We start from the raw sequence: 15446 nt of genomic DNA, 5'->3' as shown, positions 1-15446 counted from the left end.
CAGTAGGAAGATGTTTCCTGCTAACTAACCTAAATCCAGAGGTGACCGGCGACCGGGATATGGGACCTGGGGGAGGTGGGGAATGAGCCATATGGTAGGGGATGAGCCTCAAATACAGGACAGTCCCAGCCAAAATGGGATAGATGGTCACCCTACTCAGAGAGGGCGTGTATCTGCATCAGTATCTACCCACTCACATTGTCTTGAGGTACCTTATATACTATAACACATTAATGCAACATGAGTGGGTTGCTACTGGTACAGATACACTCCCTCCCAAGGGTGTCCTCTTGTTTTGGAGGTTCAAATATGATAACCCTAATATTTTTTTAACTTAGCAATTTGTCCTTGGTTTCCATTTTGAAGAATTTATTATAGATTTCATGTAATTAAAAAGCATCTTCAATGAGTAGAATTGAGAGCTTGCTTAGTTTGTTTCAGCAGGAGTTATTTCATGAAAAATCTGAACACAGTGTCTGTAAACACCTTGCTTAGGCATATTTCAGGTCTGCAGGCTCAAGAGCAGTAGAAACAGCTCCTACCCCAAGGTGAATGGTATTTAATTTCCAGTTGGTATGTGGCAGGGTGAAGTAGATTGAACTATAATTGTGGCTGGTTCATATTCTGAATGGCAAAGCTGGGGACTTCCATGGAACCAAAATTCACAATGGGCTGGAAGCTAAAAGCTGTTGGCTGTCTGTAGAGACCTGCTGAGTGCTGTTAATAGTGAGATAGATCAACATTTCTCAAGAGGCTCTTGACACCTTGCAGAATCAGGTGTCATAAAAGCCACACTAGTAGCTGGTAGGTCAAATGAGGACTTGAAAAGGCAGCCCAGGAGGCGGTCAAGCATAGCCTGATATTTTGGTGATTGGTTTTCTTAGTTCTTTTTTCAATAAACACTAGAAAGATCACTTAAATAAGCAGCTCCCGAAAGCAATCCAATTAACTTTCACGCACCATAAATATTCAAAAGTGACTCGCACTGAATGATTTAAAAACCACATGACAGCCATTCTCAAGCGTGCCATGCTCTGTGAGGCAAAAGTGAGTGAGCAGAGGGAGACAAACACCTTGTTTTCTAGCAAATATGTGGGCTATAGATGGACTGAGTTGAAGTGTATCACCTGAAGAGCCAGCCACAGATTCTCCCCAGTTACTTCCAAACCTGGGGGCCACAACCTTTTTATCATTCTTGGGAAGCACTCAGGTTAAGGAGGGACATGTTAAGTTTGGTGCAGCATTGTGGCTCATTTTGGCCATCTGTACTTGACCTGCTCTGATTTGTTTAGACACATTTTTTCTTTATGCATGATTAAAAAGGGCTGTCTTTATTACATACCTGCTTGAGGCCTCAACTTAAGTGGGCAAAACCATCGAAGACCAGATCCCTCCTTTGTGCTAAAGCTCCTTCATCTGAAAGGGAACAGACAGAAGAAAATACATTGAAATGAAAGATTTGACATAAATTGCAGGATTCCCCAGGGACCAGCCATAAAATGATGTGGCTTTTATGTAGCTATTTACTATTCAATATAAAAAAGCTAATTGCCATGACAACCCCTGCATCCCACGATACATGATATCTTGGCGACATAGCACACACTCCTAAATCAACCCCCTCAAAATGTCATGTGAAAGTTATTACGCTTTACAGTGATATGAGGGAAAGTTTGCATTATAGGCAGTGGGCCCCATGTATGTTTTCACGGTCCTGCTAAGCGCTCAAGCCTCCCAAGCGCCAAACACCTTCAAGTGTTGGTACTGGTGCTCCACAGCATCTTGTGAGACTCAGCCCCAAAGCAACGTTTTCCTTGAGAAAAATAAAATAACTGGAGCAACTGATGCCATTTGGTGCCGATTAGTGAAAGCAAGAAACAGATTATTTCATCAAGCCACATGAAAGTGTAAATTCCAGCTTTCAGCCATGTGATGAGTGCAAGGGAGGGTTTAAAAAAAAAAGACAATCTGTTTAAGCGCCTATTGTTTTTAGAAGTGGAAACAAAGGCTGTTTGTCACTAAAGGCTCACTAAAAGAGCAAGAAGTCCTACAGCTCACTGAATGCTAGGCTAGGAGACTGGAAGAGTTACACGACTCTGGACAACATGTGTGTAAAATGCCCCCCCCCCTTTAGCACGTATCTTAAGCACTAGCACAAAGGGGAGTGCAACTCAACAGCATTACTACACCCTTATAAACCAAGTACGTTTCTTTTCTTTCTGTAAATCCTTGTACTTCAGGTGGAGCACAGGTCATCCACAAGGCTCCTCCACTTCCCTCTGCCTCATGACAAAACTTCTAGCTGCCCTTCCAAGTACCCCAGTTGTTGTCCTTCAGTCGCAGTAGGGCTTTGCCATGGTGTCCGATGTCTCCCTTGTGTGGCCGTTTGAGAGCCTGACGGACTGTGTTGGATGATGGTTTTTCTGAGAGTGTGGCCTCGCCGTCCCCACTTTTTTCTCGAGTCGAACATCCATTGAAGAAAATGGCTGTAGCATACTGCCCACGTGACAGACAAACCTATTTGGCATGTGACCCACTTTCAGCATGATTCTACATTTCTGGAAAGATTTTCTGTTGCCAGTAATTGGTCTCATACTGAAGAACACAAGTCACTGTGGCAATAGACTCAGACTGGGGAGATAATTGGTCCTCTGTGCACTATTAAAAGATATAAATAGACTATATGTACCAGTAAAACTCTCTGCATAAGAGGGCCTGACTCTGGTCTCACTAAAGGCCCAGCACCTGCATGTCGCATCAGCCATTTTGTTTTCTGAAAGCATGATGCACAGGCTGTGCAACCAGCTACCTTTTTTTCCTGAGGTTTCAACTAACCATGGACATTACAGTGCTGAGGAATATGCAAGGCCCTAAATAAGTAGACAGTACATTCTATTAGTGAGTAAGATGATCTGTAAGAAATAAAAGCTCAATGTGCAGAATTTAAGAAGCATTTTCAAAAAAATCGCCTTTGTGGTTCTCTCTTAATAGGGCTAAAAAAAGTGCCTGGTCACTTAGCACTCTCTCAAGGTACCACTCAGAATCTTTTAAATTTAGATACTGAACTAAAAATGACGATTTTTTTTTTCACAGATGCTGAGCAAATGAGGTTCCATTGTAAGACCAAGGCATAGATAATCAGGCTAAGCTCACATGGCCAACTATGGCTTTAGTGTTTTCAAGAGTTTGTTACCCTTAGTCTATTAAAAAAAAAAAAACAGTTCAGTAAATACAGTGGAATGAGCGGCAAAATAATTTTTCAAACATATACGTTACTGTTTTATATTTTACAACTATTAATTTTGCAACCTATTTACAAAATGCAAGTGAAGGAAAATATAAAAAGTTCAGTATTCTCATCCCTCCATTTGGGGGGACTCGGCACGGCACTCCTAAGTGAGTTGTCCAAGCTCATGCTCAGCATTGGAATGCAGGCAGTAAAAGGCCTGACTCTGTCTAGTGCTGAACACATAGAGAAAGCTTCCTATGTGCGTCCTGCAGTGTGTCATATGCTCTATCAACTCAGGTATGTCTCATCTGGGCTCTGACTGTTTAGGTTAATGTTGCCATTGATACTGGTCAGAGGCGCAACTTTTCATGGCCATGTTTGTAGTTTTAGCCAATGCCACAAGCTGGTGGTTTCAACAGAAACCTCCACTAGCATGAACTTTAGATTGCTAAAGGCTTGTCGGCACATGTCGTTAGCTTTACACCCCAGCTTGCAATGACACAGCCTGCTGTGCACCCGTGTTCCCTCTCATTTTGTCCATCCGTGGGGCAATACATTTTGATATGTGCATCAAGCTCTGGGCAGATACGCATCACCAGTAGAAACACAGGCTGCTCACTGCGGTTGGTGGTGGCACTCTGCTAATCAGCTGGGCAGCACCTAAATCTCTCCTGGGTGGCTGACCAAGAGCACAGCTTAAAGGGAACATTGGCCGGGGGAACTCTACGAAAATGCACAAGAAGTACCACGGTGTGTAGGGGAACAGCTCCAAGCAAGTTTGGGCTCTTTTATTGCCTTGTAGCAGAAGCCACACAGACAGCAGGCGCGGTGTGGTAGCTTGAGGCCCAGTTTGCCATGTGCTAATGTCGGGTAGAGGCAGGCTGTGAGTTTTCACATGTAAGTTGTCAGGCTTTAGAGGAGGAGAATCCATATACCCTAAATCAAATACAAGAAAGGAATGTTTGTGTGTAGGGATGTGCAAATAGAGGTTGAACTTCTCTACTCTGGCACCCTCGAGCCCTGACCGGTGCTGAACCAAAGAATTTATGGTCTGGCAGCGGTCCCAACACTTCCACTGCTGACTGGTCTCTTACAAAACATTTAGGGGTCACTTACAGCTAAAGAGCAGCACTGAGAGCAGGACTGGTGGCTGTAAGCAGAGTTTTTGGGCCCAAGAGAAACTTGACTACACCAATGATAGGTGGCCGTTCGGTAAACTAAAATCATGTTGGATCACGGATGGTGCTGAGCCAGGGCATGCTGGACTAGAGAGGTCCAACCTCTATAACGTACATGCACAGCTCCTTGCTTTTGTACATACAAACCATTTTGATGACGAAACCTCATCAAACACACATTCATGCACCGCTTCAGGCTTACGTCTACACAAGGGGGGGACTTCAAAATGGCCATGCTAATGGCCAAATCAGAGACAACTATTGAGGCGCTGACATGAATATTCAGTGCCTCATTAGTGTGCTGCTGGCCACCACATTTCACTTGGCTCGTCTGCACAAGCGGCGAAATTCCCTTATTCCTATCAATAAGGGGATGTGGATGTTTGCAGGGGCCTTTCGAAAAGGATCCCCATGTAGACGAGCCGCATGCAAGTGAAATGCAGCACTTTCAAAGTGCCGTGGCCGGCAGCATGCTAATGAGACACTGAATATTCATTTCAGCTCCTCATTAGTATTCCCCACTTTGGCCATTAGCTTGGCCATTTTGAAGTGTTCCACTAGTGTAGCCTCAAAGCATGATAACGATTGTCCTTCTTTACCGGGGGCGGGGGCGGGTGTGTGTGTGTCTATAATTTGAGCTGTTAACTATTCTCTTTCATGGTGTCATCATCTACATGTGGACGGGGTGCGGGGGTCATCTTCCTACAATCCCAAGTGGTATCAGCTGGAAATTTGGCATGTGAGAACAAGATGGCAGGCTTTAAACCATTTGACTGACAGGAATACCACCAGTGTTTGAAAAGAATACAGGAAATAAGGCCCACTCAGAGCTCTCAATGGCTGGAGCATTCAGCACTTTGTAAATTCTGTTAGGGATGGTACAGACGCATCAGAAGGCAGACAGACATCAACAGACTGGTTTAAAATATACATGTTTCAAGGAAGAGAGTTATCTGAATTCATCTTCTGGGGCACCAGCCATTCACAAACACCTGCTTTTCTACCAATTCCTTATAATTCATTGTGAAATATCTTTGGGGACTCTCTGGTGATATAAGCTATCTTCCTCCATCACAACATGAGAGAGCGTCTTTACTAAATGTGCTTACGGCTAGAGTTATGCTTGAATGTATTTTTTCCAGTGGTGGTGTAATCATAAAACTCAAGCGAGTGAAAGAGAATGAAAAGACATTTTGCTAGCCTCAGATTTTTGGCAAACACAGATGGCGATTTTTTTGCTGTTGTCCTTTGGTCATGAAAAAATGCTTTTTTTAATTGCCTTTTTCATCAAGAAAATGGCACATTGCCCTTCTGGACTGTTGGAGTCTGTGCTTTTCTGCTCTCTGTTGAAAGCTGCTCTTCAGTCATGTCCATGGCCGCTGACTCAATCAAGTTAACCTCCGTCCTCTGTGTTTCTCATGTATATTCATCACACTTCAGGTTGAGGGCTCATCATGCTGCTTTGATGTGGCAAAGCTAAGGCTGTGTCCTTTCATGTGCTCCACACTATACTGTTTGTGCATTTTCCTGAGCAGCCATGACGTTTCAGTTTGGTGCAGCAAGGGACAAAAGTAGGAAAACCTCGTATGGAAGCTGGGCCGTAATGCTAGTGTTTGTGTCCAGAACGAATCTCTAGACAGATTTACAGTCAAACCTGTGTATCCTTTAGTGGCGCTATAAATTATCCGTCTTGGGTCAAACGCTGAATACTTTGTAAGGGCCTACACAAGAGTAATATGGGCTTCAGCCAGATGTAGTCCTAGTTGGGGGGGTCAAGCAATGCACTGAAGCAGGCATCAGAGGGGCAGGAGCCGTGCTTGGCAGTGGCTAAGGCACTGGAGTGGGCATCAGGGGCTTTAGGCTCAGCTGTGCCCAGAAGCTGCCAGTGAGCTTGTGCAGCCCAATGTCATGTGAGTCGGGTCCCTAGAGTTTCCCTTTGAAAATTATCCTAGAGTCAAGTTCTAGTCCTGGTTCCTCCACTGACCCACTGTGCAATGTGGGCAGGTCACGCCCTCCCCTATGTCTTCAGAACCCAGAACAGTTTCAGAGTCATTCTTTGGCCTGGGTTATCCAGGAACGTGGGCTAGATCAGGTGGGGGCAAACTATGGCCCACGGGCTGGACCAGGCCTGCCACGCCGCTGGATCTGGCCCCAGGGCTGCAGGGGAAATGTTGAGGTCAGCCAATGGGAGTTGCCTGTTTGAAGAAAGGGGCAGTGTGTGAAGGCCCTCTGGGCTCTCCCTTAGTGCTTGCAGATGTTTAACATTAAAACAGAGCCCCTCACCCAGCCTGAGTGGCTTTCTGGGGCATGGAAGGCAGGGAACCTGCTGGGCTTTGGGCCAGGAGTTGCCCTAGTGTCGTTTGTCCAGGGCCTGCCTGTGGCACCGCTCTCCTCCAACCTACATAACCTGAGCCCCTCTGGCACTTCCCCCACCCCACCACACTCATACCCACCCCCAGGCCATGCCCCAGGTCACAAACTGCTCTGTCATCCAAACTTCCACCCAGATCCCACACCCCTCCACCTCCCCCCGCCCTGTCCCTTACCCCCAAGCTCCTGTCTGCGCCCTACCTCTCCATCCCAGGCCATGCAGCTCCTCCATTAATAGCATAGAAAAGTGTAAACTGTGACCTCTTACCAATTTTTGGTGTTGTCCCTGCACGCGCCCCCCCCCCCCCCCCCCCCCAAAATGCACTCCTGCATTAGATGGTTCTTCAGGACTAGGAGAGGCTGATGCTGTAAAACAAGACTAATGAAGTGTGACGTGAATGGAACCTCTGACCCAGGACACGCTGGCTCTGGGGAAAATGCAGCTCCGAACTGGATTTTGCAGCTTGGGCTCCATACTGATGCTTAATAACTAAAAAGCTTCTCCTCATGAAAGCCGCTGATCTCTGCCCGGGCTTATCTATGACTTTGTGCTGCTGGGGTTGAGTCCTGAAAGGGCAGTGAATCCTACAAGCAATAAATGACCCTCTTGCAGCTTAGCCCTGCAACTGAACAGCAGCAGAACGGTTAAGCGAAAGACGCAAAGCTGATAAAAATGCCAAAAATTCCTCCTTCTTCCCCTTGGGGGAGGGGGAGGAAGGGAAGGCTGTCTGGAAACCGTCAACAATAAAAATTGCATTTCAATCAGCTATAATGCAGCCAGCTACTGTGGGTAGAGGGATGTGCAGCCAGATGAGGAGCCTTGAAAGCCTCAATGCTGCCATCCGGTACCTGCTACTTTGTCTGAACTGCAGCATTTGCTTCTGGTGCGTGTCAGTCCTGAAGGGCACTAAGACAGACAATTTTTGCTAACCAAAGCCGCGGATTTCCCCAAAGGTGTGGAGCCCCCCTTGTGTTGCCATATAAACCAGGCCAGGGCCTTGCCTTCACAGGCAGCTTTGGGCACCAGTGTTTGTGGCAGGGGATATGGAGTTTGAGCAGACTGGGGCAGAGGTGGGGAGACTGCGGCCATTAACGCTGAATGGGCCTCCTGGGACACCGACCCTGAATTGAAGCAATACCGGGAATAAGCCCAGCACCAGGAAGCCAGATGAGGGTGGGTGGAAAGCAGAAAACAGAGGAGGGAATGTTTGGGCCCTAAAGACAGCAGCCAGTGCATGCCCGTATTTTTGCAACATGAGCAACTAGATTGTTTGTGAAGGTCGAAGGGGCTGATAACGCAGGCCAGAGCCCACTGTAGAGGCTGGCTGCTGAGCTAGCTTTGGCAATATAACTCAGTTCCAATCTGCACAAAACTGCGATTCTACAGTGCCGGGATTCCCCATACACCTCTGTTAATATACCTTAGTTCTGGCCCACAGCCCTCCTGTTTCCTTCATCCTTCCCAGGCAGGTCCACTGATACAGCCCAGTCCTGGCCATTATTAAGTAATGTATGTCTAAAGCCTGTTTCTGGAAGTCCCCCTACTCTGGTATATTTGTTTCTCGCTGAAGGCAAATCCCACCGCTAACGTGATTAGTAATGTTTTATTGCATTCAGTGAGTCCAATGGAACAGCTCTGACGGTTTCAACAAACTTGCCATTTTTTTTTAAAATTCGTTTTTCAGATTATTCTTAATTCAATGCACAAATACCAGCCGAGGCTGCACATTGTGAAAGCAGATGAAAACAACGCCTTTGGGTCTAAGAACACAGCCTTCTGCACGCATGTGTTTCCAGAGACATCATTCATATCGGTGACCTCCTATCAGAATCACAAGGTATGGTGCTCTTCCACAAAAGGGGCTTCAGCTTTACTTAGGATGTGTCATTTTTTTGCAGCTCTTCACTGGTGACTGAAATGAAGTAGGCTAGCCACAGTACTACCAGGATGGGCACTCTGCTTTAAGGCACAGTTCTTCATGCAGTAGTTCTGCACCCAGAAAGGCGTGCTCTAAAAGCAATATGTTCCTGTCCACGCTCAGTGATTGGCTAGCAAGAACAGAGAGGCAAAGGAGACAGTTAAGGTGGTGCATGAAAAATATATTGGGTAAAAATATCTTGGCAAGCTCCACTAGTATAGTATCTAACGAATCTGAAAGCTCATAAACTCTCAAATGTCATTCACAACAGCAAGCACATCTAATAATGACTGGTAAAGCTTACTCATAAATCTACATGGAAAGCAATTAGAGGGTATATATTTAGTGGGACGTACAAGGCATGTGCTGGTAGAAGTGCCGTTTAGAGCCTGACTTGGGGTTAGGCCATGAGGGACGGTAGGGTTTGTGTGTGTTTTGGGGGCAGGATATAAAATTCTAAGGACTAACTGCAGCAGCACATAAGGGCTTCCCACACCTTGGCAGACTTGGTTTGGGGCATTGGATGGAGTTGTTTATGGGACAGGGTTACAGCAGGAGGGAGGGGTGACATTTTACGTACTCCCATCTGAAAGGAAGAGCCGTGTAAGGTGCCAGACAACCTGTGAAGGAGGAGGAGGCGAGAGAGGTCTGGGGAGGGGGAGAAAAGAGAGAGAAGCACGTGACCAATTACTTAGTACACGTTGTCTTCCTCTCTCTCTCTCCCCCCCGCTACTCGTTTAGCCCAGACAAAAGATGCCAGCACAAGATGCAGCTGTCCAGAGACAGCACTTTTTGGCGTGGGGGGATCATACGTACCCAAATGACCCAGCAAGTTAGTTCAAACAGGTTTTCCCGGGGCTGCAGGAATGCACATCCTTGGACAGAGATGGTGCTTCTGGGGGGGAGAACATGGGGCAGACTCATTACTGGGTAGCTGAGGATGTCTGCTCTCCCAACGAGGCCAGCAAAACAAGGGGGGAGGAGGCAACAGATTCTGCAACTTGGGGAGCATGGTAATTGCCAGTATTGTCAGGCCAGATAGACAACACTGTAGCAGGTCAGCTGCCATCTTCCCATGGCTCTTCAGAGTAGTTCTTGAGAACAGTGCTTGGGCTGTAGAGACAGGTAGAGCTGGGGGATTTGGGCACCGAGGTTTTACTCATAGGTGGGGTGGATTAAGAACACGTGGGGCCCTGGCCAACACAGGCACAAGGGGCCCCCTCAGTATATTATAATGCTAATGTAACATTATTTATGCTTTACAATCTATTCATGCTTATTATTACTCGATGCATAATAAAATTACACTTCAGTTAATTTTAAAGTAAGAATGACACAACACATTTCTTTTGTTCCATGAAAGCAAACAGTTTGAACAAAATGGACTTATGGAGCTGGGGGTGGGGTGGCCCTGGGGCAACTGCCCTTGTGTTAATCCACTGCTGCTCGTCGTGATCTGCTTCTTCTATATTATATTAAATAATCCTTCTTAATTAGGGATGACAGTGCTTATCTTCCTCCATGAGTTCTGGTAAACGCTTGAACTCCTTGTGTGAAAGTCGCCGTGGAAGGGCCAGGTCTCGTTGCTAGGGCTGCCTGAGGGGGCCCCTGTGAGTGCATGTGAAAAGCACACGGTATGACAAGACAGAGACTCCTCCCTTTCCTGTCGTATAAAAGTAGATTGCCCCAAACCTTTGTGAAATTCCTGCCCACCTTTGGCCTCTTAACTCTTTTTCTTACAGGAGTAGGAGTTTTAGTTTGCCCTTTGAAGGCCAGAATTCTGTGCTGATTATTAGCTGAAGAAGTGGGACGGCTCTTTACCAAAGGAATAAATTGGTTAGCCTTTAAGGTGCTACAGAGCTGCTTGCTTTATGTGAAGCTACAGATTAGCATGGCTACCCTGCTGAGACTGACTGTGTGGTGACTAACCCTGGGAGAAGAATTGCCATGGAAACCTGGCTGTATGTGTCAAAGTAAAACAAGCAGAAGAATGCTAATATGGATGCTAGTTACAATAGCACAAGTACAGCAGTACACTCTGGGTCGCCTATTACTGGGCTATTTTTAGCTGGTATAGTGTAATGGAATAAAGCAAGAGGGGCCAGCTGCCCCCCTCACATCTCCTCTCTGGCATGGCTGTATGCAGCCCTGCCCTTCTACACAGCTGCTGCTTTCCGGTACAGAGCTGAGGCTGGGGCTAGGAGCCCCATCCTTGCCCTGCCCCTCAAGCTTGTGCTCCTGTCAGGCCACACTGCTCTGCGGGAGAGGTGGACCCACCCCCTGACTCCCACCCCACCACTCAGTGATGCAGTGTGGCACTGATAACGAGTGGGGGAACAGAGAGGGGGTGTCCTTCAGGGCACATATGACCCCTCACACAGCCCCATACATAGCTGCTGGGACCCAACAAAATGCCGCAGTTGGAGGTAAATTCAACAGGACGAACCGCTACTGTTAGGAAAAGACCTGAGGGATCGCAAGGGCCAGATTTGCAAAAGGACTCAACACGCAGCCTGTATACGGAGCCCTACGACAACTGCGGGGAGCTGAGGCCTTCAGAAAAACAGGCCACGTCACCTTGGTGCCTGAATGGGAGCGGAACTCTTTTGAAAATCTGACCTCCACTGCCCCGGCCACTGGCAAGCGTGTTGTTAATGCTGCCTCTGAAATGTCACGATTGCATAAAACAAATGGAATTCCATGTGCCTCCCTAAAAGGCTCTAGAGTTCCCTAGCACGGCCCAAATTTTAACCTGCTCACTGCCCCCCCCACATCTAGGAAGCACAGAGGTAGAAGACTGGGCCGCAGTGACTCCTGTGAGTCAGTCTCAGCCCTGCCCTGGACTCACTGTGTGGCCTGGAACAAATCACCGCCTCACTGTTCGAAATAAATAATGAGTTCTTTATAAAACCATCCTATCTGGCAGAGATAATGAAAACCACAGGAATTGCACATCATCTTGAGAAAGCTCCATTTTCAGCCAATCACCAAACACCTTGGCTTAAGCAATATCCAATTAGCCAGTGGTGCACTTATCAATAACGGCAGCCTTGCTGAAGGAGCCTTGAGAACTTGATTTAATGGTTTAACAGGAAGCTGAAAGGAGCAACAATACTGGGTAAAAGCCTCAGCACCCCACACAGGGCAAGACAGTAGAGCTTTCCTGGTCTATTTGCCTCAAACACCTCTTTTGGGGCAGATGCCGGCAGGGATGAAGACCTGATGCTGTGGAAGTCAGTGGCAATATGCACCTCAACGTCAGTGGGACCAGGATTTTACCCTACATTCAAAGATTTTTCACTACGGTGGGTGAAAATTTCAGCACCAGGACACAACTGAGCTCCCAAAAACACTCTCAACTGACGTAAAAGTAAAGGAAAAAAAAGACAAACAGGCATGCATTGGAAAAGGTTATTTCTGCGGCTGCAGAAAAGAAGTTTGTGGTGCATGTGAAGCACAACCGTGTCAGGCAGCATGCGACAGCATCACTAAAGAAATTAAATTAAGGCTTACGTGGCTGCATATTGGGGGGACGCAGGCAAAGTCCCAAGCATCTGGTGGTGCCGTAGATGATTGTTAGGCTACCACAGAATCCGCTACTGAAGCAAAGTGGGGGGAAAACCGAGCCCTGACTCCACCCAAAATGGAGCCAATAACATCAATGCTAGGCTCACTTTACAGCCTGGCTAGAGAATAGCCTGACAGAGCTATTGAAAGCTGGAGCAGATGCTGGCTATGTTCACATATTGACATGGTCCTTCTTTGATAGCTCCTTTATGACAAGGAAGAGACGCTTGTTTATAAAAATTTTCTTAAAATAATTTAATTTTAATATTTTTTTCTAATGCCATTTTAGAATACTTCTATTTGGTGAGGGGGTTTTTTAAGTGTTATTGAAAGTGCAGATGCAAATTGAAGTAACATTTTTGCAAATTCACTGAAAGAGGAGCCAAATGCTGGCTGGTACAGAAAACCACACAGCCAGCTGCCAGTGGACAGGGGAAGATGGGAGCTGGCTATACAGGTTCTGTCCCATGTCACAGAGAAGGTACCTTGTGGGAGAGGCTGGAGTTCAGGCCCACAGTATGTGTGGATGCTCCCTTCCCACCCTCAATAGCCTCATCATCATCGCCTTGCTATGGAAATTAGTCATATTTTCATCTGAAAGCAAATGCCTGGGGAGAAGTGATTGATTGTGGCTCTGCTCTTACCACAAGAGCACATTCACCAAGGGCCAGCTATCGATAGTATTTCTCAGACGTTGTCTCAAAGAGTGTGCACATATGACCTTTTGGAAAGAGCTGCAACACCTACTTCCAAGCACCAGAGCTGGGTCAGTATTCTGATATAAAATAAAATATCACTTTTAAGTGAGAAGGAAGCAGAGGAAGAGCATAGAATTGTTACCAGGTTTTCTGGAGGAGCTGAGGGGGCAGGGGCCTGGGAAGAGATGAGGCTGGGCAGGTTGAGTAACCCCAGAATATTATTTTCCAACACTTGCTGCCTGCCATCGGAACGCATCAGGAAAAGTACACCACAGTAACTCTTCCTTGGGTTTGACAAACACAGCAGCAGACAGGAAGAGGTCACCCGACAGCAACATTTAGCGGTCAGGAGCATGAACAGTGTGGCTTTAGAAACTACTTTCTAAAGGAGGGCCCTGGAGGCGGCCACCTTGGAAGGCTAGCCATATGAACGGTACAGTCAACAACAGGAAGAACTGAAGGACACGCTACACAAGAGAGCAGAGAGAAGAACAGCGCACGGGTAGGGAGAGAATAGAATGCAGAAATTTTTATGGAATGAGGAGAGTGAACTTTATTGCAAGTGGGGAAGGTCCATCAATAGTCAGCGAATCTAAGCATATTATAGAGGACGGGAAGCAGAAAAATTAAAGGCCTGTGGGAAATGCCCTCATAAGATCCAAGTGTTCCATGTCAGGGCAGGAAATGAGCAGAAACGTAGAAAGTCCAACTGGCAAGTGTGAACAGCAAGCCCTAATGTGAGCAAGGACATTATTGGTGAAAGCTTTATAGCCTTGTAATTCACAGTTGTCTAGCATTCAGCCTCTGTTGCTTCGCTATTTTGTTTCCTTGGTATCCCATTACATAGGAACCACAAGAGAGGCGCTCCTGAGCTCTGGGATGGAGCCATAAACCCTGAGATGACATTGCGAGCTCTACCTTACACCTTTTGAAATCACAGGGTGTTTTGCCATTGACCTGAGAGCAGCAGACCCAGAAGCTTTCCCATTGTTTTATGTGGCTGGGCTGTCAGTTTTGAAAACACACATACATCTTCAGAGCCAGTAAAGATGGGCATAGCCAGAGTGGTGTGCGTGTCACGGCTTCAAATCGGTAGGCAAGTTATTAAAAGCTTTTACCCATGCACTGCATCCTGCCTTGAATGTTCTGCTGTATGTGCGCATGGGCACACAAAGCTGCCAGGGGTGTGTTTGGTGCTTTATTGTTCCTGGAAACATTTAAGCAACTAGCATGAAAGATACTGACAGATGACTTTGGGGTAAACTCAGATTATGGGCCAACTTTAAAAAAAAAAAGAGGCTACTGTGGCAGGTCAAATGATTCACACTTACAACAGCAGTATAGATGTTTGAGTTTGGTCTAGCCAGTTAATATGGGCTCTGAGGCTGTGCGTGTTTGAGGTTTTTGTTTTGCTGTATGCGTGTACTCTAAGGTCCGCTTTAACCTAGACTCAGTGAAGGCTGCTGTGCTCAGTTATGATGATGTAAAAACCAAGGAAGACAGAGTTATTCTGAGTTTAATGGCTCAGAAGCTGGCCTAGTTTCTTTATCAAAGGCACATTCTCACTGATACCTTTGGCACGGGCCAGGTTATGATTGTTTTTAATTAAATTAAACTTGGGTCTTTACTGCCATTGCAATACAAAGGGGCAGAAACATGCCTTTGAGAACTGAAAAGCCTCTTTACTTGCTAATGGTTACGGTTTTTTAGCAACCAGAACAAAACTATAATATGGATATGAAAAAAACAATAAAATAGTTTGTACAGAATTTCTAGTGCTCCTGACTGAAAAAGTGGATCGTGGCACTTTTGAAACCAAACAAAAAAGTCCAAGTAATAACTGTAACTCGCAGAAGTGCTGAACTAAACCATTAACATCAGTGACTTGACTCCAGCCAAAAAGGGGACAACTGCTTCTGAGTACAAGGTTGGGTTGATCACCTGGCGCTTTATCAGGTGTGAGTTCAGAAAGGAACCATGGCTGGTCACTTGTGGGCTCACCAAGGAAAATGCTGGATGCTGCAAGGAGGCGGTTTGGTGCCTCCAGAGATATTGAACCACCCTTGGAACAACTTACCAGGGAAGATAGCGCAGGTGGAATCAGTCTTTCAGTCAGCTGTCTGTCTCAAAGACAGCCTTTAGCTCAACCACAGGCTGCTTGATGAAGAAACAAAGTGAAAGGCTAAGACCTATGCTAAGGCAATGTAGAGAACAATAATGGTCCCTTCTGACAATCTATGGAGCTCTGTGTTCCTTCCCCTAGAGGTGGGCTTGGCCCAGCATTAAGCTAGAGGAGATGTCCTGTTTCTTGAGAAGTAAAACTGAGGACCCGCTCATTTCTAGGCCTTAAAGATTCCCTAGTGCTACGCACAAGGATAGAGAGAAGCAGGATTGCTTCCATCTTTGGTAATGACAGTCTGTCCCCATAACCCCTCCTGCTGGAGAGCCTCTTCACTCCTCTGTTGGACAGCGATATTGTATAAAC

At 46.4% G+C, this 15446-nt stretch overlaps 1 protein-coding gene across 10 annotated transcripts in view; it reads left to right on the top strand.

Moving 5' to 3' along the window:
• TBX4 (T-box transcription factor 4) overlaps positions 1-15446 on the top strand; it is a 65322-nt gene that overhangs the window by 42885 nt on the left and 6991 nt on the right. For all 10 annotated transcript variants that reach the window (XM_075013912.1, XM_075013906.1, XM_075013911.1 and 7 more), the window contains exon 6: positions 8463-8615. In XM_075013912.1, the coding sequence (XP_074870013.1) occupies positions 8463-8615 (153 nt within the window). The remainder of the gene's footprint in view (positions 1-8462; positions 8616-15446) is intronic.

Source organism: Carettochelys insculpta, chromosome 19 (genome assembly GCF_033958435.1).
Source record: "Carettochelys insculpta isolate YL-2023 chromosome 19, ASM3395843v1, whole genome shotgun sequence".
NCBI classification, from domain to species: Eukaryota; Metazoa; Chordata; order Testudines; family Carettochelyidae; genus Carettochelys; species Carettochelys insculpta.
The sequence above is the reverse complement of the archived record's forward strand: the minus strand, read 5'-3'. Positions and strand labels throughout refer to the sequence as shown.